Genomic DNA, 26,695 nt, shown 5'->3' with positions numbered 1-26,695 from the left:
CAGGGGGTGAAATCCCTGTTCACTGGAGGCACCACTTGAGATCCATGCATGTAACCCAACACATTTTCAATTAGCCTCATAATCAGTTCCCAGCCCTATAAAAGGGAGTAAAGCTACATCACTGGTTTATACATTTTTCATCAGCCCTTCACTGCTTTCTCTGTGATTCTATAGTGATTCCTGTTCACTGACCTATTTCTCAAGGTGCTGTAGAGTGTGTCTCTGTTCCAGTCCTCAGTCCTGTTCCTATCCTGTCTGCACCAGTCCTTCGTGATCCTGTCCAGGTCCTGTGTCTTTCTATTATCTCTGTTCGCACCACACAGTTCCACTTACCATACGATCACTTTGCATGTGTCTCTTATTCCGTGTCACCTGTGCACTTATGTATATATGCTGTGCGGTTGAGATCTTTGCACTTTACGGCCGTGCGTCCGGATGTTACAATAAAACACGTTCACGTGAATGAATAAGCACAGGTGAGTCACGGGAAACATTGCAGCACCTAACCCTAACTTCTCCTTCTGGGACTGTCTGGCAAGAGTTTCAGACCAAGACCAATGGGAATGAAACATGTGAGCCAGAGTAATGTGGTTTAACAGTGTGCTCATACAGAGGCGGGACACAGGGTTGAAACGCCTCTGGACACAGATGTCATTAATGCAGCTCAGGTGGCAGATCGCACCACAGCTACCTGCCCTGTACCACCCTACTCTACTCTAGTATGTATTCCTCTTCTGTATACCTCTACAGAGAAAACAAATTAAGTGGGTCTCATTTGGGAAACGCTTACACTCAGATAAAAACAATAAGTAATGGATATGTGATTACATGGTTTTTAAAAATTTTTCCAAATATACAAAACTATCCTTTTAAGTTTGTGTTGAGGTGTTGTTTGCAAACACAGATGAGCAAATATTGGGGAGGATATTTTATTGACCATCCCTTAAAATGATTCTATGAAATGTATAATTCTATATTACATGATATTACACATTATAAGCTCAGTCTTGCTTTGTATATCTGACCTCCCACTGAAGATATGTAACCTTCCTTCCTGGCTTCGGTTTCACATCGGTGACTGTTTACCCAGTTGAGGTGAATTCCTGGAGGGGGAGCAGGTAAATTAGTGCACCTACTATAAACAGGACAGTGAAGGGGGACCTTTAGAGTATATTCACAGCTATGTATGTGGTACCGTGGCTTAGCTGGTTAAAGCGCCTGTCTCGTAAATAGGAGATCCTGGGTTCAAATCCCAGCGGTACCTCCAGCAGAAAGCTTTTGAACTGTCTTCAATAAACATGTACTATGTTGTGTGCTTAATAATAATAAAAAACCTTATATGCAGCTACTTGTGTAATGCATACTAGTTTATACTGTACTGTAGAATCGCATGTCTGCATCCCGATTGCTCCATCCATTGATGTACATTTACATTCATTCAGAAGCAAAGTGCTGTTTTTGATCACTGTTATAGGTGTAATTCAAGAAAAAATACATATATAGATTACCACATGGCACAAGTAGCTCATTCAAGGGCACTGAAGCAGGATTGGGAGAAGGGCAGAGACTAGTAGTGTTCAAATTCATAGTTCATATCCTTAACCACTACACTATGTATTGCTTTGTATTTCCAGTTCCGGAAAATGCATACATCTACAAAATCATGCTGTAACTTACAAATTGAGGTAACTCTCAACATGCTCATACTGTTGCCCTGCTGAATCCAGCTTATGTCCACGATGTTCACTTCATTAGAGCAGCTCTTAAGGTCCTTTCCACAGAGAAACAGAGCACTGCTCACTGCGACTGATTCTCTGGACCGAGGTGGGTTTCACGAGAACCGATCAACCTGTGGCTTGTGGGTCTGGAAGAGGAACGCATCAGCCGATCGCGGGTCCTGTCATGGCAGCACTTCCGTTTGTGGGCGAGTGGGTAAAGGCGACATTTCCTGAGATAACAGGAAATTACTTAGCATTTACTGAGAAGGCATCAAGAAAGATATCAGACGGAAGTGCATATTTGTCTTTGCAGGTCAGAATTGGTCGTGTGCTTTTTACGATTTATTCTTAATGTCAACAGGTACTGTATGTTTACTAGATATTGCAAACCCAGCGAGCAGAATTCCTTATGCTGGGGGCTTTGCTCAGTCAAAATGCAAACAAACTTCAGGGCCAGTCACAGTGACAAATTTATTTCCGATAACATTTTTTTTTCTTCGCTGAGATTGTCTTTGTTGCAACATCAATTTTAGGTATGAAGAGTGTTGTGCATTTCTGAGCCCTGTCTCTAATTGGCCTGTCCACAGCTGCGTGTTTATATTTTAACCGGTAGGGGGCGCTATAGCTACATTGTGTATCAGCAATCAAACTGCATTGCACTGGCAGCAAATTATTAATGTACAGTAATTTGATTCTGCGATTGTGAGGTTAATGTGTGAGATGGTTCCAGTTGGAAAACCCTCACTGTTGGACTCTCTGTAAGGCAGTTTATTCAGTCATTGCTCAGTTTCAGACCTGCCTTGCTAGACACACTGAAAGCTGCTATATACAGGTTGCAGCTCAATACAAATAGTACTCGTGTGACAATTTGGATGTTGGCCACAGCAGATTCCAGAAAAAAGGCCCCATTATACATTTTAGATGAGATGCTTTTAGGTTTAATATTGAAATTCTGTTATCTAATGTAGTGTATTTATAGATTTAAAGTCATTGTATTTCAGTTTGGGGGGGTTTTGGGTTCAGTCCAGCCTTTTAAGATGGTTAACATTCTCCTGTGTGGTTTTAGGTGATACTTCTTACCAGAGGTGGGGGTAACGCACACATTTATACTGCTGCTTGTACTTAACTTCGTAAAAAAAAAAGTACTTTCAACAACAATTTTTAGCATTGACACTTTGACTTTTGCTCAAGTACATTCATAAAGGCACTTTCACTGTTTCATTTATATCACCCACTTCTCATTACTTCTGCATTTTTGGCATTTAATGTTAAAAAAAAATCTCTTTAAAGCCAATAACCTCTTATGCCATGTACCCAGTAGTAACACTTCTTTACTCTCAGCTCTTTTTATGGATTTCATTGGAAATCCTCTAGACTAGTCTTGACCAGAGTTTCTTGCTGAATTTTTTTCCTTCTTGACTAACAGTGTAGTTCATTCAAATTCAGAGGAAATGACAACAGAAAATGTTTAAATAAGGTCAATAAGTTTAAAAAAAATTTCCCCATGTAATAATGCCTGAAGTTTATCTAAATTGTTCTTGAACAGACTTGGCTGGTAAATTGCTCCTACTTCACTAAGTAATGAGGAACAACACTGTATTGCATGTAGAAAGCAGATGAAGACACTGAAAGCATTTACAGCGCATGCGTCAGGCACTTCCTTCTTCCTCCTTTCCTCCCTAGTTGAGGACTTGCGAAAACTTGCTGTGCCTGCTGTCTGAAACGAAGACACGTTGCTTGATTCTCTTAATAATCTTTTCCAGAGGACTCCCATTTCAGTTAGGAAGTAGTCAAACAGGTAAGGCTTTCATGTTTTTTGGTAGTTTCACAGCCTATTTTCCCAGTGTGGGGTATTAAAAGGCATTTCTACAGTCACTGCTTCCAGAACAATCTTGGCGGAAAGAGATTTTCTATACACACCCATACTGTGGGACATAGTTGTGACACAGTTGTACTAATTCGGGGTTGTTATGGGTTTGCAGTGATCACTTAGTGTTGTTTGCACAGTAAATCTTGAGGGTTATGTGTATCTTCTCTCAAAGTTTTCTGACACGGAGTTCAGATATATGGCACTGTTGCTCAAGCGTGATCGCAGGTTTGTATCATGGCTATAAATCTTAGAAAGTTAGACAAGATTCATCTAATTGCAATACACTAACTGTAACTTATACAGAAACAAGTGCTTGTTATTACAACCCCTGCCGAGCAGAATCCAATACACTTGTTCTCAATCATTTAATTTTTTAATAATACATGTCTGTGTGTGTGTGAGAGAGAGAGAGAGAGAGACAGGAGTACAACAAGCTGGCTTTGGATTCTCGTTCAGCGCATTCTACAGTTGCTGCCTGATCACGCTGACCTGCTACTGTCTCCCCGCCCTGTGTTTCAAGCACTACTCTCTGTGTGCCCTGTGCGTTACCCTTTTCAGGATTCCTTTTTGTTCTAAGTCTCTGGAGTCAATGAGGGGTTTATTCACATTTTCAGTGAAAACGTAAAAATAAAAGAAACACGCTTGTGTTTGTTTGCACAATAGATTCTAGATGTAGCAATACATTTAAATAAACTGAAAAAATTTAAAAAAAAAAAAAAAAATACACTGAGAAATAGGTTGGAGAATCTGCTACTGCCACCTCCTCCTCTCCCACGGTTTCCTCCACGCTCCCCCTGTGACTATGTTCGTGTCCTCAGCACATTGGCTGCCTACCTATTACCTGCCCACTGCGTTTCCTCTCCCGCCCTCTGTGGGTTGTCCTGCCCCTTCCGTATAGGGACAACCACTACCCGCTGCCAGCCAGGTCATCCCTGACACTACTGTAAAACTTTGTTTCAACATCCCACTAATTTACAATGCCCTGACAATGTCCATGTAACTTAAAGCATTAAAACTTATTTCTCCTTTATAATTCCACTCTTGCAAGTTGTTGACTATTCATTGTGCTCAGCTGGGCGACGTATCGGAAGGCTGAACAACCTCAGTCGAGGACAGGTGTGAGCTTTCCACTCTAAGCCCTGAAGGAAAGTACACCAAGCATCCACCCAAGCACATGCTTATTGTCTAATACTTCTAACTCCTTACTTTCCTTCTTTCACCGATCCCAAGAAAAAAGCCATCACACTCACGGAGGTGGAAGCATACCGGAACCATCTGAACTCACGTGGACTACAGAAGCTGACAGTAGGTGCTGACAAAGTTCTGCTGAGCCTCTGAGGTCCTTCCTGCTTTTCCAAAAGTTTTTCTTAAAAATCTTGCTTTACACAATTATATTAATAGCTAAAGCACAGTTTTGTTGAAAAGAGTTTTTTCAACCATCACTCACTCAGAAGTAGCACATGGCCTCACACACCAAACAAATGAACTGAATTGAACTGAATTGTTATTTGTGAGGTTTATATACCAAATGTTAAAATTTGGTTACTGTACTTTTATCTTGCTCTGGTTGTTACAGAAAAGGTTGCTTATGCTGTTTTCATTTGTTTTATTTAACCCTTTTGTTGTAGAACATATTTCAAATGGCCTCCTCTGTGAAACAAGAACTGGTAAGCCTGCCTCACTCATACTAAATAGCTGTTCGCCACCAGGACAATGATGGATCCATTTGACAATTAGAAAACATTCATTTTTTCATGATGAAATATATATATTTGTAACAACGTAACAAATGAGCTTTCACTTTCATATTCCATTCATTTAATTATTTTCTGGTTTTTAAACATTCCAGTTAAGCTGGATACATTCATATACGTTCATTATTTTTTAACAATTGCTAACCATTTCAAATTACAGCCAGCTAATGCTGTACTTACAGCTGTATTTTATATTTCTAACATATATTTTTATTTCCAGAAATAAAATGTAGTTTTTAAATGTATTTTTCTTTCTGGAAAATGCCTCTGAGATCCATAGTTTTGCATTTCCCCTCTCAGAGAATAAATACAATGCTTTAAAGTGGCTCAGATGATTTTGCTATAAAACTTAAAGCTTTACAAATTTTTGGATAATTTTTTTGTATAGATATGAAATGATATGATTCAATAACTTCAGACTGCCAGGTATTTAGTCCACGAAGACTATAATCCCTCTTTCAAATGACTGATAAATATTGCGTACTAAAAAGATGACACTGATCAGTAACCATATTGTTTTTGGGTGACATAGCCTAGTTTTTTACTGAACATTTTCATTCACATCACTAGATGCAGAACTCATGAAGCACAAGCTTATAAACACACACACACTTTCTGAACCGCTTGTCCCTTTCGGGGTCGCGGGGAGCCGGAGCCTAACCCAGCAACACGGGGTGTAAGGCTGGGGGCACACCCAGAACTGGACGCCAGCCTGTCGCAAGGCACCCCAAGCAGGACTCGAACCCCAGACCCACCGGAGAGCAGGACTCTGTCCAACCCACTACGCCACTGCGCCCCCTAGCTTATGAACAGTCATATCAATTTCATGTCATGGTAATAAGTGGATTACATCATATTTAATTTACGTTATAAGAAAACAGTTTTTCATGTAAAGTCAGAGAACACTGACAGTATAAACTTGTGGAACACAACAATAATTACATTTTTATTTGTAAAAAAACAATCATACATATCTAAAGCTATGAAGGACTTTTTTATTTTTATGAAGAGCACTTGGTCACAGTAAGTCAGAAACAACACACCAACAAATTGCAGATGTGTCTGTATATATAAAAGAAGAAAGTGTTATCACGCAGACACAGGGAGAACATGCAGACTCCATACAGACTGAGTGGGGAATGAACCCACATCCTATCAACCACCTAGCCACTGTGCCACAACACCATCTGCATATTAATGAGGAACTTTGGCTGTATACCATAAAAATAAAATACACTGCTTTGCAAAGAATGTAAAAGTAAATGCCGTACAAATCAAACTTTTTGGTAAAGATTGTTTTAACTGGCTGAGTGAATCCCATTCCAGTAAGCTTGTATCCCATCACATTCACAGAATAAATGTATTCAACTACCCGAAGCAGCCTTACACTTAAAACACAGCTGAGATTTCCCTGGGAATATCCTTTGAAGATGCACTGCAGCAAATGAGCTTATAGTTTTGTTCCTGGATGCATGGAGACGTTAAGGCAGGGAAGATTTTAGCACATAGAGAGATGAACCAACCAACGTCAACAACCACTTGTCCCGAGCGGGGTTTCGGTGAGCTGGAGCCTTACCTGGCAACACAGGGCGCGAGGCCGAAGGGGGAGGGGACACACTCAGGATATGACATGAGTCCATCGCAACCCCAGACCCGCCACACACCGGGCACTGGCCTAACCTGCCGCGCTACCACACCCCCCACATAGAGATAAACAGATGTAATTTATGTGGTTTGTTTTTTCTGTAATGATGTATTTCCCCCTCCCCAGACACCTGCAGTGGATCAAAACCATAAAAAACACTCTCTCAAATTCATAGACATAAATGAAAAGGGGATGATGCATACCTGCAACAAGCCTTGTACTGTGTTTGAGGTGCTTAAACGAAACAAAATGTGCTCGAAAAAGAACTTCTGCCTTTTCTTCCGGAAAGAGGACAAAAATATAGCTATACCCCTTCACTTCCCATGCTGGTTAATTGAAGAAGAGGTGACCATAAAGAATCTCCCTGGAAATAAATATGAAAATTCACACCCAAATACCATACAGCATGTCAAGCAAAAAGAGACATTTATCTTCTTTATTGAAAGAAAAGGGGGGAAAAACTGTGCTTCAAAAATATTTTTGGACTGCAAAAAAGTTGACAACAGCTGTTCCTTTCTCTGTGTATATGCATTTAGTGGAGAAACTATAATGGAGGCTTTGGAAAGAGATGGACGATTTTTACCAGATATGTTAAAGAATTTCTCTAGTCTCTATATGAATAGAGATAAAAAGTCAGTTCCGATATCTGAAGAAGTAACAGAAGATTTTCATGAAATGTACTTTAAAGTGGAAATGCCAAGAGATATCAAGCGGCCACATTTATGTATAAAAGAGGAAAACAGCCATCTACAGGACAATCAGGACACATCCTCTGCTGAGACAAAGAAAAGTTTATCTATGTGTAGTACTGATGTTCATGCTAAGAACTCCTCTACAGATAACTGTCAGTCTAAAGCAGGCCAGGACACAAAACGACAGAAAAAAAAGAAGAAGAACCCTGCCTCACAGAGGACGTTGTATGAAATACCAGATTCAGAAGAAGTGCTGGAAATCCTCCGCTCCCAGTTTGAAGCTCTTGTCAATCAAATGAAGAGTAGGTATAAAAAACGGACACCTCAAGTGTTGGAACTTCTGAAAAAAAAATTTGGAAAAAATACACAAGGCTTCACCAAAGTGAACACAATCAAGCGACTAATGAAAATGAGTGATTCTGTCTGTAAAATTAGAACTCAGAAAATGATAGGAACTGGCTTCTTATTTTTTTGTAATTTCATACTGACAAATCAACATGTGATCAATGACTGTCAGGAGGAATATATTGAAGTAATATTTAATCATGAGGATCATGACAAACAGGACCAAATCCATAAGGTAAAGAAGATCGTTGCTTGCTGTCACGGTGAGGATCAATTCAAACGACACCTGGATTATGCTTTACTGGAGTTGGATGCACCAATGCTGTCACAGCCTCGACTTCTCGCTGCATACAAAGATTTCCCAAAGAGTGGAGGGCTCTGCCTCATTGGTCACCCACAGGGGGGAGAAAAAATGATGGATCCTACTTCCATCATTGAATTTGAAAAAAGAGGTGACGCTGTAGACAAGCATGAAAATTATCTGACATTCATTCAGTATTTCAGAAATGAAAACAAGCTGGAAGACTTCAAAACCTTTATCAACACAATAAAGCAGAATGAAAATTTAGTTACATACAACACCTGTTTCTATGAAGGCTCCTCAGGCTCACCTGTGTTGACTGAAGACTCTGGGATAGTAGCAATGCACACTGGGGGATTCACTTATGAGCATGGAAAACAAGAAAGCGTGATTGAATATGCTATTCCGTTGGAACCAATATTAGAGGACCTTATATCCAAGATAGTAGAACAAGGACAGCATAACGTTCTGTTCAGGTTTCTTATGGAAGCTGTAAACTGTAATTCTCTGAAGTCCTTCATAGAAAGATTTGTCAATCAATTAGTCCAGGAGTTTGAACCACGTTTTGAAAATGTTGCAACCGTTGTTATAGACGTGCTCAAGAAAAGAGATGACTTCTCAGAGCTCAGAAAGAAACTTGAGGACCATCTGGCACAGAAAAACATATCCAATAATGCCACACAAAGTGTCAGCCATTCAGAAAGCAATGAAGAAATGGAGGTGGAGGAATCCACCATTTAAAAATCTGCAGAGACTTCCCAGTTCTGGATTTTTTTTTTTTTTTAAAAATCAATTTTGGTAATTATTTTCCTTTGTCCTTGCAGATTAGGTTTTCATCACCCCCTTAGAATGTTTGAAACATTGGAAACTTCCTTTTTATTAAAAAAAAAAAAGAAGACTTTAATCTGAATATCTTCTACATAAATCAAAACTGACCTGGAATATTCCACCAATCAGTTTTCTTATGCTTGTCCTGGAGAGGGTTGCAGTGGAAGCAGGCTAATTAAAGCAGTAGTAGACTTTTCTTTCCTGTTCTCATTTTCTTATTTTGGCCACTTGTATCAGCAAACTCATTCATTGAGTCATTACCTGAAACTCGCACCAGAGGTGTGGATGGGTGTATAGATGAAGCAGTAAACTAGGAACCTTGTCTGAAGACTCAGCAGCCACTTCACCACACAAGATATGTGCACTGACTGTCATATTCCATCCACCACTGCAACCTTACCTCTATGGAGACCTCGTACCAACTTAGTGACTTCAGGAATATGATTGAGGAGGTTCTCAAGAGTGTTTCCTCCACTGCTCAACAGTCTCCCCAGCAGTGGTTAGGACTTCTCCATGCTTGCTTAACACAGCCTGGACAGTCATGCCTTCCCCTTCTAAAGTACCAAATGATTTTCCAGAACAAATTTTGAAACCACCACACAATCTTTATCCAAACTCCTCATGCCCATGTGTGACCCTCTTGTCCTGCTGGTATCTCTCAGCCAATCAAGACATGACTCCTGAAAATGTTGCCTGAAAGGCCTTTTCTTCCATTTAACAGCTTCCATCTCTGCTGGTATCCACCAGAAGGTCCTAGGATTGCTACTTTGGGAAATACCACCTGCTCCCAAGCCGTTGCCTTTAACAGCCATGTCCATGGCAGAGGTCTTGAATATGGACCTTTGTCACTCATTGTCCACATCCTCTCTTATGAAAATAGAGAAACTCTCTCAGTGGTGGGAGCCTGAATTATCTTTCAAGGAGCTATATGCCATTCGTTCACAGAAACCCCACACAGAGCATTTGGATCTTTCTGGAGTTCTGTCTGGTTGGCACTTATGTTGAACCTACCTCACCAGAAAGTGGTAATAAGTTGACAGCTCCGTCCTCACGTCACGTAAGTACCCAGAAGATAAAACCTCAAGTCGGACGACACAACCACCAAGTCAACGATTGATTTTTGGCCCTCTGGTACCATGGAACACTTATTAGCCTCCTTGTATTTGAACATGATCTTTGTAATTGACCGGCTGTCACTGCTCAGGTTCAAATGATGTGGGTTGTATCTCTCACTTTTATTATTTTGTATGTTTTCAGTGTTACAGAATGCAATTATTGGTATTATATCATTTACTAGAAATACTTCAATGCTGACTGCCTAAAAGGGTGTTTATTTGAAATCTGTTTGAGAGATATTTTATTTGATAGGCATTTTATTTGAAAGGTGTTTGATTCTATTTGAAACTAAGAAATGACAAATGGGTGAAATGTATATACACTTCTATTATTTTGTTTGTTTTAGTGTAACAAGACCAACTCCTAGAAAAAGACAATCTATAAAAGATGCTTTGATGCTGACTGTTTAATAAAGTGTTTATTTGCAAAAAAAATTTTAATATTTTTGATTTATTTATCAAATATTTCACAATGAATGCAGGCAAGCTTGAGGGACATATAAAAAGTGAGAGTCAGATAGGGTAAAAGCTGTTCCTGTACCTAGCAGTGCAGGGTCAAATAGACCTTAGCCACTTTGCAGATGGCAGAGAAGAGAAAAGTGCCCGTGTAGGGTGACTATGATTTTTCATGATGCGCAGACCCTTCTTGAATGTACACAGAGTTTCAGCAGTTCTGAGTGAGAGGGGGAGGTCATTCCACCACAACAGAGCCAAAACTGAGAACCTCCAAGTATGCAGAAATAGACAAGCGAAGCAGTCTGGTTGGGGTGTAGCAGTTGATCAAGTCTTACAATAGCTAGGAGCAGTTCTACTGATGCATTTGTAGGCCATAAGCAACTATTAGTGTTAGCAAATAGCTTAGTTATTAGAGTCTGGCTCAAGTTTGGTTACCACCTACTATTGTAACGACCTGCTGTTGTGGAGAGGTGAATCGTCTTGCACTGTGGTGTGCAACGCCATCAAGAGAGGGGAGATGATGCTGGTCATCTTTCACAGAAAAACCTCCTGCTTGCCCCCCTTTGGAAATCAATGACCATGTTGTATCTATGGTCAAGTAATTTAAATTCCTGGGGACCACCATTACCAACACCTTGAAGTGGGGCAAGCACATCACAACCATCATCAGGAAAGCCCAGTTATTCTTCCTGCACCACCTCAGGAAGCTGTATATCTCACAACACATCCTGATGAACTATTATACAGCCATCACTGAGTGTTTTGACTACCTCCAGCACAATCTGTTGCCTCCACCCTTTCCAAGACCAGGCTCCTGTGAGTGGTCTGCTCTGATAAGATCATTAGCTTTTAGCCATCATTAATAAAAGATCTCTTCACTGGCAGGGTGAGGAAGAGAGGTGGCGAGATTGTTTGGAATCCCACTCATCCCAGCAGTCACCACTTCACCAAACTGCCATCTCACAAGTCCATAGCCACTCAGATTTCACAACATCTCTGCAACTTCTTTCTTGAAGCCATCCATTTCCTCATCAACTCCAACTAGGGGCACCCCCCAAACGCTTGTTGATGTCATAAATTTCCTATTTACACTGTATCTCTTAACTGCACTCCTCTCTTCACACTGCTGTCAGTTGCCCTGCTGTATATTATTTAGGCTACGACTTGTGTCTGCAATCTTGTAATTTACTACTTGCCCATAGTGACTTTTGTATATTGTTATTGTCTTGCCTTTCATCATCTGTATATTGTTATATTGTGTTTCATGTTTGGCACTAAACCACACGCATTCCAGTGTGCTACAGTATATACTGGCAATAAAGACCTTATCTCTAGGACCTAAAATGCCCAGCAGCAAATTCTCTCAACTGAGTCTGAAGGACCTAAATTTCAACATGGAATTATGTGTAAAGAACCTGTGATTTTTTTTTTTTGAACCAGTGCTATCATTCAAAGTCCATATCAACTCAGTTACAAAGACTTCTTGCACCTGAGGAACATCTCCAGATTAAAGTGCTTTCTCTCTGAGCAGCAAGATGTTAGTTCATGCCTTTATCTGCAGGCTTCACTTCTGCCGCTCATTGCTGTCTGGAAGCTTTGTTTGCGTCATCTCAAGTGCTCGACTGATCCAAAGTGAAACAGCCAGGACTGTGACCAGTGTTGGAATTCACTCTTTTTCAATTCAAGGTTCTTTGAGTTTCAGTTACAAGCCACAGGAAAGGTTGGTTTACTAAAGTTCCCACCAGATGTTATCCATCAGATGTACATAGTTCAACTGATATTAATGTGCCCATTATTAATAACTGTATAATGTGTACATCATTTAATACAAGCTAAAACTTGCTTATTGGTAAAAACATATCAGTATGTTCTTAAAACAAGAGCTGGCCAAGGCCTTTTAGTCTCCTCTCCCTACTTCTGTGGAAAATTACTAAATTACAGAGGTGCATTGTATATAAGAATTGTGTACAGCAGGCTGTATCACAAGCACGCAAGAAAACAGCATATGAAGATCAATACAAAATGGTGAATAATTCCATAAAAGGAATAAAAATAATAAATAGTAATATACTGTAATAACAAAACTGTAAGAAGTAAGCACACCCATTGGTGTACATCAGTTTTTTTGAACTAGCAGCAATTTTACTTGAGTACAGTTTATGACTACCCATACCTGTTAACTTGCTTAAGAGAAATTCCACTCAATTCAGATGCACTGTGTATAAAGGCTGTCGTAACACTGAATTTCCATTTCTCTTTCCTTTGCATATTTTACCAAGCTAAAAGATTTTGTGTGGAGGCACTTAAAACCTGGCATCTATTAGTTGCACCTCATCTAGCTGCAGCATTATTAGATGGATATTGCTGAATATTGCTTTATGACTTCTTCCATGGTACTGAAATTTATACCTCACTCACTCACTTTCAATAACCTCTTGTCCAATGTGGGTTATGGTGGTCTAGAGCCTCAGCTGGACTTATTCTATGCATTTCTGATTTTTTCTTATTTTTTTAAATTGTTTATTCTGTCTAAAAAGCTTTTCTTCATTCATGATATTGCCAGTGCTCCCCGTGTACTGTAGGGGTCAGAGTAGAGACAGCGGTGAAAACATGGTACGCGGACTGTGAGCTAGGAAGTTTCTTATGTCTGTTGGCTGATCAGGAGAGAGAAAGATATGCAACACAAGTTGCACTGTCTGTCTGCTCCAGTGGAGGCCTTGAAAGGAACGCCACACCCCAGCACACAAGGCTGTAATATCCTGACATGCAGTTGAACTGGAAAGGGCCTGACTACAGCTATGTAGACAATATGCAGTGCTGGGGAACAGAGAGGTTCCTTCAAATACATGAAAAGCATGCTCTAAAAAGCATCAAAAAGCCAAAATTGTCCATGTGAGACTGAAAGCCTTTTGGTTCATTTGGGAATCACAAAATTTAGGTTTGGGGGTTCTTTTTCTTGTAGTTGTCTTGAAGGTGACCTCATGTTAAATAAGAGCAGAGAGCTTATTTATTTGTTTTCTTAATTTATTTATTCATTCATTTGGTTATTTATTCAGACACCTTCTGTGCAATCATTAGTATTCTCCTCTCAGCTGATCAGGTCTGTCTGACCTGTTTATTATAATGAATGCAGCGATTTGGATCTTCTGGCCTCTTGTTAAATGTCAGTGGAATGTCAGCTCATTGTCAAGAATTAGAACTAAAGTAATTTCAATACTACATGTCCATCAAAGTAGTGAAATACATTGGGAGACAGTGAAATATTGAATGCTAAAACAGAAAAAAATGGTCTCTATTTCTCATGTCATTCCAAACCAACATCAACTCCTGCAGCTTGGTTGCTATATACAAGTAATAAATTTTATTTTTTTTTAAAAAAATCCCAGATATTCTCTTTAAGAGAACTGACAGGAAGCCTAAATGCAAAACAGGAAATCTTATGAGAACACCTGAATGTCCGTGCGGACATATTGATTAGCTGTGAAATGACCTCTCGCTTTCATTTTAATGGTGAACACTGACGCTATGGCACTCACTGTCAACCCACATGACATAATCCAGATATGTCTTCCATGTATAAATTATTATGGATTAACCCATTCAAAATGTCAAAGATCTCAGTAAGCCTCAGCTAATTCTTTTCAGTGGCTAACAGCGTTAACATGTTCTTTTCTCCCATCAGATTTTGATTTAAAGGCATAAATGCCAGTAAATGTATGCATCGTACATGCTAAAGCACACAATGCCAATGCAAAGCAGTTCAACCTTTTTCTGCTGGGTCATCATGTACAAATTGAACGCCATTGCTTAAGGAGTGCATTGCTATGCAACTCACGCTTGAGCAAACAGCATCCGTAATGGAAAAGACATTGGTCAATTTTGTCAACAGTGGAGGCCGGCTGATGTCACTCTTGGGATGTTTACCTAAATCCCAGGTCACCTGTCTAAGACACACACATTCACACCGGCTACCATTTTGCATGTTCCGCACGTGGTTCCATGTGCTCAAATTCAGACCATTTCAGCACACAAAATTCAGACACTGTACCACAACAGGAGAAATGTGTACCAGACCAGCTCCCTGACGGCATATTACAGCAGGTCATCTCAAGAGGGCCTTGGCTTCCTTCAGATTCCAAGTTCACATTGTTATTCTTATAACCTCACAAAATTACAGTGAATCAATGTCAGTGTGATCATACAAGCATGTCAGAGCAAATTCCAGTATTATAGATATTAATCTATAGTCTTATTAGTTGGAACATATTTTTTTTTCTGTTGCAGTTTCCTTGTTACTAATGCATATTTATTTCTGGCTGAAGCAAATTTGTGCCAGCCATGTACACTGTAAATACATTATTGGAAAAATATAAGCCTTGGAAAATTAGATAAATGACACACATGATCTGGGATGAAAGACCAGCTAACCTCTGATAAAAACTGGCTTTATTTGCTGGCATTTAATTACTTTTCATGTGAGGTGTACTGAACTAAAATGAGCTGAATACTGCCAACCAAACAAGCCATTTAAACTGCTTATTCAGTGGTGCAATTTTTGCAATATTCTCCATTATTATTAGACCAAGGTTACTCATATTGTTAGGTCTGTTCAATACAGAAATGTTTACAGGCTTGCAGGATAACAACTGGATAATTACAATCCAAAATGCAATATCGTGCTGAAGTTGATATCTATTTAACACTTATCAGTCCTTACCACAGTGGTTAAATATAAGCAAAATCAGACTCTTAAGAACAAACAGATTATTAGTAGTTAGTTGGGGGTCCAGCTATCACTGCTGTTCTCACTGAGCATTTCAGGAGTGTGAAGTCAGTGTCCGGCTCTGAAGATCAATCACATGGACTGTGTATTGAGCCTTGTATCTTCTGGCCCAGTAGTACATGTGGAGTCAGACAGATAGAAATGCAGTACGAATAAAGAATAAAAAATATGTACCTTTCTGGACACTTTGTCCTATCTCATGATAGCAGAGAGATAGCGTACATAGTGCTTTGGGAGTACGGTATTGCCAAAAGGCTAGTTACTCAGTCATATCAGAGCGGATTACTTCCACTGCACTAATACATAGTGAAGGCGTTCTCTCTGAGCATTTTCTCCTCCCACTGCTGAAATGCCTGCTTCAAAATTTTAATTAAAACTGTACAGCATGTACAGGTGCATTTTTTGCAACATTTAAATATAACGGTGTAGCATGCCAAGGCTGCCCGGGGAGGGGGCAGAGATGGGGACAAACTCCCGGTGCCCAGCAGTAGAGAAAAGAGACTGAGGAGGAGAACGAGACAGAGACGAACCCAAACCCGATCCCTGAGATGACGCCCGCGTCCCGACCAACCCGACTCTCCCAGCCCCTGACCAGCACAAAACCTCTCCCTACCTGTTCCCTGGTCCCCCTTTCCCGTCTCCTTCCTTCTCCCCTGTCTAAGGGCAAATAAAAGCCCCTTGCAACCGGCAACTGCATCTCCTGTCTCCTGCCTCGTCTCTTACAAACGCCAAATGTAAAAGCTTGACCTCAGCATGTGACACTCAAGGAGAAAGCCAGTAATCTCCACCTGTGAACAGACAGTATTCCAAGTCTACTCTCTGAGACTTGAGTCAAAAACAAGCAGCACATCAAAATGATGAAGCACACAAATGTACTTAGCTGTGGTAACAAGGCAATATGCTATATGCTGCTGTAATTTTACATCAATCATGGCATGGCCCGCAGATCTATAATCTGATTTTCAGGTCACTGTTTTCCACTGTTGTGACTGAAAGAATAAGACAGACCCAATTCAGCTGAGGCCACAGAAAATAGCTATTATAGCATATCAGCTCAAACAAAATACAGGTTAAAAATAATGTACTGGCTGTCAGAGTACTATGCAATTTATTTGCAGATATAGGATCCATTTTAAACTGGGCTGTAGAGTGAATCGTCCTTTGACGAGCTTGAGTGATTTGTAATCATTTGATGGTGTGAATTCTCAGCATAACAGCAGGGCTGCCAGTCTTTTTGACATTGTACAAAGAAATCTTTGACCTGAATGTGTGACAAAGGAATACATAAAAACAAAAGGTTTTCTGCCGATTTCCAAGGCTCAGTGAAAAGCAGAAGTCAAGGAGCTAGTTTTCGGTTTTTGTGGCCTAGATCTCTGCTGTATCTTCACCTGTTTTCTGTAGGCCTCGGTGCCTAATGACAGCTGTTTGTTTGAAAATGCATTACCCACTGATGACATCAGCATCTTGGTGTGGGAGCAGGCACTTCCATCTGTCCCGGCTTGCCTTGCTTTACTTGTGACTATTTGATGTCCCAAAACTGTCTTATTTTAAGGGTGGTATGGGTACCAAGGTGGAATTGTGAAAGGCAGGATGAACACCTCCCCACCCTCCCCAATGTGCCGACCTGGCTTTCTGAGGGAAGTCTCAGGTCTCCTCCAGGCACGCAGGCTGATGACTGAGTACCTCAGGTCTTGCTGGTAGTCACACTTCATGAAACATATATTTCAGTTGTTGCATTCTTGTTTTTTTTTTCCCCACAAAATTTACCCTCCAGGCAATCATAGTCATGTACCTATGTAACTGGGTTACAAAAACAAATGACAACAATCCACCCTTCCTTTAGCGACAACTCCCCTCTACAGCTCACAGTGCTCATGAAGGTGATGCTACCTCCTGCTTTCCTTCTCAAGCAGGTGGCTTCACCTGAATCCCAGCTGACTGCCCAGTGAGACTTAGACCCAAGCAGCACAATGATGGAGAAGCCAGCAGGCCAGGCTCCAAAGCTGGGACCCTAGAAGGACCAAATCGCTGAATGGCCCTTGTTGATAGACTAAGAGGTCCCCTAAGTGTCATTCTGCATTAGGGATTGATGTAAGGTTGGCTTAGTGCTGCCCAGTCAAATTCATTTCATAGCAACCCCTCACATGGTTTTCATGGTAAAGAGTGATTTACTCATGGTAAGGAAGTAGTTTATCATTGCGTTCTTTCGCAGATGTCTTTGGATTGCGAACAACGGGAGAACATGGAAACTCCTCACTCCCTGATTTGGATTCCAACTCACTTATGAACATGCAGCTCAGGCCCTGTGTCGCATCAGTACTACTGGCTGTGCCACTTTCCCCACCTGCCTCTCTTAAATGTTAAATATTAGCAACAAAACGGAAGAGAGCACCAACTCTCATCCAAATGCTTTAACCTTTACTTCTGCGGACTCAAACACATTGCAAGCCCTTACTCTGGTAAGCAGTATTTCCTGATGATACATTGATGCTGTTCATGAATGTCGCATCATTTAATTTGCAGAGCGAGTAGCAGTGAGAGTTCCTGCCCTTGGCTTGGGTTCATCTACGTGGGCGCCGGTCTGATGCTCACCGTGACAGTCTGTCTGGATGGCTCCAGCTCCCTGATGGCACGGTGAAAAGATGTTCTCGACCTTCAACCTTGCTCTCCATATGTCTCCCGGGCCTCGGCTCACCCATCTGCCTCTTTAGCCTGGCACAGAGGAAGGGGATTGGTGGGGTTGTGGGGTTTCCTTGCCAACCGCTCACCAGGCTGAAGAAAGACACACCTCCACAGTTTTCTTCTGGTCTCCTTGGAGAAAGAAAAACATGCTGGCTTTCCATTTGAGGTGACATTGAAAAGGGACTCAACAGCTGTGGCTAATTCTTAGCTTAATTTGTATAATTAGTTTGTTGATGGTTATATTTACAGCTCAATGAAAATCTCACAGCAGGATAGTTCCAAATGCAAGTCCTTTTAATTGTAATACACAAGATTTAAGGTGCAGTGATGCAAAACTCTTCAGTCTGCATTTGTGTGACACACAGCATTTTAGGGTGTTTTTATTGACTTTCTACAATCCTGGTCACTTTTTAAAAGGCATTTTTGAATGACTTCTCCTTTAGCAATTTCCTGGATGGAAAAAAGTCAGGTTTACACTTTTTTATGGCAACAATCCTCATAGATGATTTTATTCATTTTGGAGAAACCTACAACAAGGCTGAGAGACACAAATTAGGCATGAAAAAGCATTTAAGTTAATTTGAGAAAAATTAGAGGATGGATTTGAGCAGTTAAACTGAAAAAAAAAAAACAGGTTATAAATCAGAAAAACAAAACCCCACAAACACCTTTGTTCACAGCATCCCTCCTTCACACCACATCTACATCTACAGATCTACAGCATTTTTGTTTTCTTGTTTATGACATCCTAACGGGGGGGGGGGGGGATGAATCAGCTACCTCATCCAAATAGCCAGGTGTAAATCCCTCCAGGTGACCTGGAACCAAGGATAAATATATCCTCACCAAGCAGCCTCTCAGGGTCGCATCCATATGAGCACTGTTTGAAAACACTTATTCTGGTAACATACATTAAAGATGGATTATAAATATGGCTTAAATTTCAACCTAAAGTATAGTTTATGCACAGAGCTGCTTGAAGGAATGTGAACCCTTTAGGGTGGCCATTATTCTTGTATAAAATATACTAATAAAATCTTAAATGTACAAAATGATTTACACACCTGATTCTACTTACCTACATGGTTATCCAATGCAACTTGGGGTTCATTTATTTTTGCAGCTGCTGTTTTTCTTCCACACACATGATTTCCTCTAAAGCAACATATGGAACTGGTCATTACACACCTATTATAATGTGAGATGAGAAAGACTGCTTTTCGTTAAAAAAACAATTTAGTGGCAAACTAAGGGATACAAGGGTTCACATACTTTCAAGAATCACTGCATACTAAAGTGAAACTCCAGCCTTGTGTTCAGCAGCACTGTGAAAATGTGCTTCTAAAGTGGGAATTAAGAATTTTTCTTTGCATTCACTGGATGGAACGTGAAATTTTGCTTACCTTACAGTAAAAGGTCAGAAGAGTGGTGGTGAAGCCCTGTTTCAGAAAAGACTAAACTGCTGGCCAAGCAGATTTTCCCCACACTTAACTGATCCCAAAAATTGGTCTCCAGCTTCACAAAATTACACATACACTCATACACATATCAGTTTAAGGGAGAAAGAGGTACATTTCTCTAAAACTAACTTCTGCTAAATTTCTCTAAAACTACTTTTAAAAAAACTTTTCCATTGCAATTTACTACTCTTCCCCCCCGAGCTTTCAGCATTTCCTCAAAGGATTGTCTAAAAAGTGACATTTTATCTCATTAAAAAGGAACTTTTCTTTTGGGGTGAACTGGTGGAAAAGGGCTATGTGGGTGAATGCTTGGATGCTGGGAATCACAGCCCGTGACAACAGTGTTTTAGTGGAAAGGTGAATAAATTCAGCTGAGTTATGAACGAACCTCTGTTGCAGAATGGAAAACAGTCCATTTATACACAGGATCTACTTTGTGAATCGGGAAGCCCTCAGTCGCAGCCAGATACTGGTTTCCTAATGGATGATGCCCCACGAGTGTGGCTAATGTTTCCCTTGTGGGGCTGCACAAGTACATTCATAGACTCTGGAACGACAATGACTCAGTCGTGCAAATGCAGCCTATTTTGATGCCCGTAGTGCTAACTTTAATGGAAAGCAATTTGTTGGTGCTTTATCCAGGGATGACCTAACCTAACGTAGGGGGACTGGGAAAACACATTGTGAAAACATCATGGCGATAATGCGTACTTACTCTCCCTTGTCAGCAATAATTGCAGGGAAGATATTTCCAGACATAACAATAAATACATCTCCACCCAGTGAAAGCTGCCTCAAGGCTTGGAGCAGACCTTACTAAAACATATTTCATTAGCCTGCTATGAGCAGCCGCTTCATTAATTCATGAACCCTTTTTGAACGATGGCCAGTGATCGAAGCGAGTGACCACCTTGCTCGTTCATTTGGCCTCAGCTGTTGCCATAGTCCTCTCAACTGTAGCATCCCACGCCTGCGTTCAGTTGGCGACCCAGTTTGCCAGTGACAATACGTACATTGTGCACTAAGCAAATTGGCACAGTCTAAGGCTCCACGTGAGGCCATGGAAATACTGTGCAATGACACACGCAGACTGCTTTAGATGTCTACCATAATTTCTGTGCATATGAAATTATAACATTTAAAATAATATTTACTGTAATCTGGTGTTGCAAATTAAAACAGATTGTCGTTCATATATGCAATATATATTCCACAGAATACCTATATGTATTACATCAAGTCTTAATAGTTGTACTAACAGAATTATTTCATCAGTTTGGGTTACAAACCACAGAGATACCAGTCAAAATCTTTACAGCTCAAAAAAAAAATCATATACAAATTGCATATAAAGTGACTGTATGTTTTGTCTCTTGGAGATAGCACTATTTATGCATCCTCTGCATTTGGACTCCGGAGGAATCTTGCATAATATTTATCGGCTGAATGACTTTGGAATATCATGACATTTTAAAGGTCAGATTTTCCTGTAGTGAGCGTCAGGCAGGTCTGGCTGTGAAGGTCTTATCAGCCGTTGGCAGGAGTGGAGATGCCTGGGACTTTGAGGTCTGCGTGGAGGTGTGGGTTGCGAAGGGAGGGGTGTGTCAGAGGATTCCTGACTTCTATGGGCAGGACACCCTCCCAGAAAGCATCAAACAGTTCAGATGGAGGGGGTGAGATGAGTGAGATCGACACCCCACACAGCCACCTTCACAAAACAGCAGGTATTTTCAAACATGAAGGGTAGAACTGTGGCACACATTTAAAAATGAAAATATTCTAAAATAGTTGTTGCCATCAGCACTGAAACACCCACCGCTGGCATCCCAGACACAGTGACTGAGACATCCAGCTCGATGTGACCAGTCAGTCAAAGGCCGGAGCTGGCTGTCCCATCCACCTCCCACATCACATCGAAAGCACACAGGGTGGCAGTTGTTCCCCGGTGACATGGGCCACCGCAGTGACGCACGTAAATCCCATCAGTTCAATGAAAACCATCCAACCCCCCGAAAAATGTTTACTTGAAAATGTCTCCACTGCTGACTACAGTGCTGCAAGCCACATTGTCTGTTTGAAATATCAGCCCTGTATTTGCACATCTGCTGATGTATTAAACCTTTGTTCTCTGAAATTCACAAACACTTCATTCTGAACATTCTTACATCCAGACATGTAAAAATATGAGTAAATGTTTTTTTGCAGCTGGACACACAAATATAAAGGAATTGCTCCAAAGGACAAAACAAAATTATACATTAATTTTAACTTCAGCTTTACTTAACCTGGTTACGGCATTGAAAAAAGAAAAAAAAAAAAGAAGTGCTTAATAAAACAAAAATTAATTTGATTTTGACAGTTGTCTGTATCAATTACATTGCAGGCTAAGCTTCAATATATAATTTATTTTGTATGGGAAGAGAAATTTTGTTTTCCAATAACATAAATTAATGATTTTATTGTCCTTGAAGTCTTGCTCTTGTCTCCGTGAACCCCAAAACCATCATGGCAAAATGCATTTACCACCATCTACAGAGAAAATTATTTGGCCTCTCCTCTGCTTTTGCTTCTCCTGTACAAACATAAACAAAGCGCAGCTTATTTACAGCCACCAAACGCCTTTGTCTTTCTGTGTTGCACTCCGTCAGGCAGCGTTTCCCCACTACCCTGCTTCCCTCCGGCACCATTCCAAACAAAAAAGGGAACAAAACCAAAACATAAACATTTTGTTCAATACCATGTCCTTCACTGAGGTACGGACATTATGGCCTGCAGTTAAAATGCTAAGCTGCAATAAGGTATCTGGTCTCCATACTAGACTCATATAAAATTTAGCTTATCCTGTAAACTGATTTTTATTTCAGGCTGTGTACAGACTAACACATAAATCAGTATTTTCAGTATTTGACTGTTTTGTTGTAAAACTTTCAGGCATTGAAAAAGACATTCAGATCATCTGATATGTTCGTTCTGAGCAAGTTAAGGCTTATATGGGAAATCTGATGATGTGCTGGCATGGTAAGAGGGATCAGCTTTTGTCACAAGCACAGGTTCTACCTGGTGCATACAGACAAAATGAACTGTCACCACAGCTAGTAAAATACCAATAACTGTGAACAGGTTTATAGTAGGCATCGCTCTAAAAGTGCTGCCTACAAACATCGCCTTGGCAAGGTTAGGCTGAAGGACATGTCTGGCCCTGGGTGTGTAGGGTGGCTGCTGGGTGTGTTGGCACCAGGAAAAAAAAAAAAAAAAAAGGGGGGGGGGGGCTCAGCTCACAGGTATACACAGAGTGATTCCCTGACTGCTGTTCTCAGGGACTAATTCAAACAGCAATAATAACGATACTAATAAATACATATTATTGTAGCATACAGAAACAATCAGTATTATAACAAACTCAATCTTACTGAAAACTCAGATTTGTATTTCATAAACCTGTAGATGAGCAGTTTACCTTTGAAATTATATTAAAAAAGAATGCTCCCTGAGAAGAAAAAAAGTAAATGAATAAAAATATTGGAAGACAGTTTAATGTGGCAGCGCACACAGAGGTGGGGGAGAAGATTAATATCAGAGAGAATGTGGAGCGACGTGACGATCACTCAGACAGCATGTATTAGAGCAGCTCCAACGGCACTCGGCTCGGCTGCAGTACCTGCTGCAGCGAGCCTCGAATGTGCAGAGAAAAGGAACTGTTCCTATCAAATAATCTCTTCATCAGAAACTAAAATTAGATACCCACGACTTTCAGATCAGTTTCCTTACGCACACGGAGGCTGGGTTTGACAGCCTTCAATGAGACTAAAGAATGATGAACACCATGAATGTTCCAGTCGCAGGAGCTGTCAGTGACATGAGCACAGAATACGCTGCTATAACTTCAAACATTTAGTCTTCCTTTCTCCCCCCTGTACTGAGTTGATGTACCAAAATAACTATTCACATCAACATTTTTTATTTGGAATTCTGTGATTAAAAACTCCCGGCCAGAGGTCATTAGAGTTCAGGACACTGACATTTGGAACAGCTCTGAAAGACTGTGATATTGTGGTTGCTCGTCCCCTCCTCCTTTGAGAAGGATCAGACTCAGGGATCCAGACTCAAAAACCTTTGGTGTGGAAAGATGACCCTCTGATACCTTTGTACAGTATCCATTGGGGAACTGGTGCACGCCTTCAAGTGGATGATGAGGTTATACAGTAGGGCGCAAGAATCACTCCACTTTACTGACTTAAAAAGCTTTAATAGCACAGTGTTAGACTATTGTCTTATACAAGACTGTGTGCAGAGTGGAAGGAGACAGCAGAGAGACTTTTTTTTTCCTGGCTCATAGGTACGGAGGTCTTCATTAAGTGTGACTCACGAATCTGTCACTGTGCCAGTCCCATAGGAAGAGTCTTTTTAATAAAGAACCGGCATTCTCACTTTCACTCTGTGACAAGCGTTGAGAGGGTAGGCTGCTGCGACTTGTGTCAAGGAAAGTTCCCTTCCCTCAACCGCTTCCCTTACGTTCCTCTCCAGCGACAAAGCAGCCGCTAGGGCAGAGTCTCCTCCGAGAATTCCTGGACCATGGTGTTGTCATGGTTACAACCACTTGAACTTCCCCTCCTTTGCCTAGCGCAATCGTTGCAGGAATAACCTTCTGGGAGTGATGCACAATCCACCTTCTCAAATGTTGTCAACAAAGAGGGTTTTCAGTGACAAAGTAGGAATCTATACACCTTCCATGCCTTTTGTGGTTACAGATTTCACTGCAGGCAGGATATATCGTCTATTTTCCAGGCTCACTGGAGAAGTGGTAATCCCACCTTATTCTGAGTTTGTACTGAAAATGGAAATCATTTCAGTATTGCAGTATTATTGTTCCAGGGTTACACTTTTTCAGATCAGCCTTAATTGGGTTGTGACAATTGCCTTATACGATTTATATATAGTACATAATACATGATAATAAACAACTCTGTTATTGGTTTATGCATTTACAGTAGTTTTTGTTATTTTAGAGTGTACTCTTTCTACTTAAAGTTAAAGTTCCATAATATAAGACTGTACTGTACACTCTATGACATACTGTTCGCTCAACGACGAACCCCACCCCGGGACTGGTTTCACAGAACGTAACCCCATCCTTAGGGTACATGGCGCATACCTCTGAATGTCAAATGTCTCCTCTTCATCAATCTGCTGTCATTTAGCTATTAACGTTCAGGCCACATCGCACTCGGACCGCATATTATTTTCAGTGTTAATTTGTTGTGCTGCCTTTGAAAGCTTCCCTCTCTGCCCCTCCATCTATGAACGCACAGAAATATTAACCAGGAGGCCACTGCAAACTGCGCCCAAATCCCCTACATACGGGTCACTCCTGTAGTCCATCACCTGCACAGCAGTGACGCGTCCAGCCAGCGGTTACGTTCGATTTGTAGCGCCGCCCACCGTCGTCAGCCTCACTGTGAGGGCGGTGCCCCGCCTGCCTGGCTTCTCTTCTAACTAAAACCTCAAATGTTATAACTTAAAACGGAAATAGCTTGGTAACAGAACAAACAAATTTAATAAATTTTCTCAAACTTGTATTGTAAATATAAAAACCCAGAGCTCCTCCAGATTATTGATTGAAACAATATTGTACAAACATTGATTGATTAATAAAATAAACGTTCACAACAAGCAGTACACCGATACACACAAAACAAACTAGAAATTTCGCAGGGAACCTTCCCATTCTCGCACACAATAAATTATTTCTAACACTAATGTCTCGAAATACTCCGGAGTATTTTATGTAAAACACCCCTACGTACACAGGGCCTGTTGTAAGCTTGCGCACGGAGACAAAGTCCAAAATGGCCGCTCCGCTCTCTTACGAGTGTGGACAAAAAAAAAAAAAAAAAAAAAAAACACGGTTTACCTCGCCTGCTGTCCACGCAATAAGCAGGAAACGGTCCGGAGCGTCCACTTGCGTTTCTGGAGCAGATAAAAATTCCAACGAGGCCCGATGAACTGACTTGGTCTGTTGCCTGTGCAGCACGACGAAGCGCTTCGGGGTTCTTTTCCTCCGCAGCTCGACGCGACGGATGAAAACTAGTGTTTCCTCTCACACAAATTTGTCTCGTTGCGACGTTGGACACAAACGAGTACAAACGGAAACGTATATTCCACACCAAAATAAAACGACATTTTCTCTCTCACTGCTTGCTTCAAACAAAGCAACAGGCAAATATGAACTCCAGAAAATGGCACCTGGCTGGAACGCTACAACACACCACGACTTCTAGAAACATCTCGAAACTTCTCCCCAGTGCATCCCTTTTTTCTCTAATTGGTTTCCCTTAAACCAAAACCCAATCAGTTTACAATAAACGCGAGACTGACATCCTACATAGGTTGTACACCGTCACCACGTGTTGGCACCATATGAAATACAAACTGTGTTGAAATCAGGAGCTTTATTTAGACTCTCAAAAAAATAAACATACTAGTAGTACTACGCGCGCTACGCTTTTATAAAGCAAACTCCAGCAACTTACTGTTTACTGCTCATTTTATAATTGTTTCCATTATTTCACAGGTCCTCCTAGTCTGTCAAACCATTCACATGGTGTCATTTTGTGATTCTCCTTTAAGTTTAGTGTTTTTGATGTTCTCTAGGCCAGGGACACTGTCCCGCACCTTTGTGACAATCTCATTGCAAAAGAGGCACCGTGATCGAGTTGTTAGGAACAGGGACGGGCTCCGTTTCATCTCAGCCAAAAGCAGGCCTCAGAAGGTCTCATGGCTCGAGAAATCGGGTTTTGCGCGGTGCCATGTGATTGCCATGGAAACGGTAATTCAGTCACCGCGGCGAGAGGATTTCCACAGCTACCGGCCCATAATTGCCATGACTGATTGCTCCTGATAGTTAGGCAGTGCCTGCAATTCACTTTGTTTCGCTGTCCGGAACCACCGAAATGTTTAAAAGGTTGAAAAGGAAAAGACAAACAAATATATTGTTTGCCCTCCCACAGTCTTCCAGCGATTATGCCCTGAAAGCTGTGCTGCCAAGC

The 26,695-nt window shown here is 40.9% G+C and overlaps 1 protein-coding gene, 1 long non-coding RNA gene and 1 other non-coding gene across 5 annotated transcripts; 2 read left to right on the top strand and 1 right to left on the bottom strand.

The window, feature by feature from the left end:
- The first annotated feature begins 1,190 nt into the window (after window positions 1-1,190).
- trnat-cgu (transfer RNA threonine (anticodon CGU)) lies at window positions 1,191-1,264 on the top strand. Its single transcript has one exon. It is a non-coding gene; the product is annotated as a tRNA-Thr (tRNA).
- A 2,098-nt stretch (window positions 1,265-3,362) lies between these two features.
- Window positions 3,363-10,703, top strand: LOC108918797 (protein FAM111A-like). 3 transcript variants are annotated; one of them, XR_003797199.1, is made up of 4 exons: window positions 3,363-3,516; window positions 4,819-4,893; window positions 5,217-5,255; window positions 6,696-6,920. XR_003797199.1 is itself a non-coding variant. In XM_018726348.2 (4 exons), the coding sequence occupies exons 3-4, from the start codon at window positions 5,229-5,231 to the stop codon at window positions 9,064-9,066; spliced, it is 1,980 nt and encodes a 659-aa protein (XP_018581864.2). In that variant the 5' UTR covers window positions 3,365-3,516; window positions 4,819-4,893; window positions 5,217-5,228; the 3' UTR covers window positions 9,067-10,703. The 3 variants fall into 3 exon arrangements, 2 of the variants coding, with proteins under 2 accessions (XP_018581864.2, XP_018581865.2); XM_018726348.2 differs by lacking the exon at window positions 6,696-6,920 and adding an exon at window positions 7,114-10,703 and having other exon boundaries at window positions 3,365-3,516; XM_018726349.2 differs by lacking the exon at window positions 6,696-6,920 and adding an exon at window positions 7,114-10,703 and having other exon boundaries at window positions 3,365-3,516; window positions 4,819-4,897.
- On the bottom strand, window positions 7,952-25,874 carry LOC108918798 (uncharacterized). The gene is made up of 3 exons (XR_001964868.1): window positions 25,561-25,874; window positions 18,100-18,318; window positions 7,952-8,019 (listed from the first exon to the last, which is right to left on the bottom strand). It is a non-coding gene; the product is annotated as an uncharacterized LOC108918798 (long non-coding RNA).
- Between the last annotated feature and the right edge of the window lie 821 nt (window positions 25,875-26,695).

Source organism: Scleropages formosus, chromosome 21, assembly GCF_900964775.1.
Source record: "Scleropages formosus chromosome 21, fSclFor1.1, whole genome shotgun sequence".
Lineage (NCBI taxonomy): Eukaryota > Metazoa > Chordata > Actinopteri > Osteoglossiformes > Osteoglossidae > Scleropages > Scleropages formosus.
The sequence above is the reverse complement of the archived record's forward strand: the minus strand, read 5'-3'. Positions and strand labels throughout refer to the sequence as shown.

Coding starts and splice junctions, on each gene's coding strand:
- LOC108918797 (XM_018726348.2), top strand. CDS start 5,229: ATGGCCTCCTCTGTGAAACAAGAACTG. Junction 5,256..7,113: donor CCTCTGTGAAACAAGAACTG/GTAAGCCTGCCT, acceptor CCCCCTCCCCAG/ACACCTGCAGTGGATCAAAA.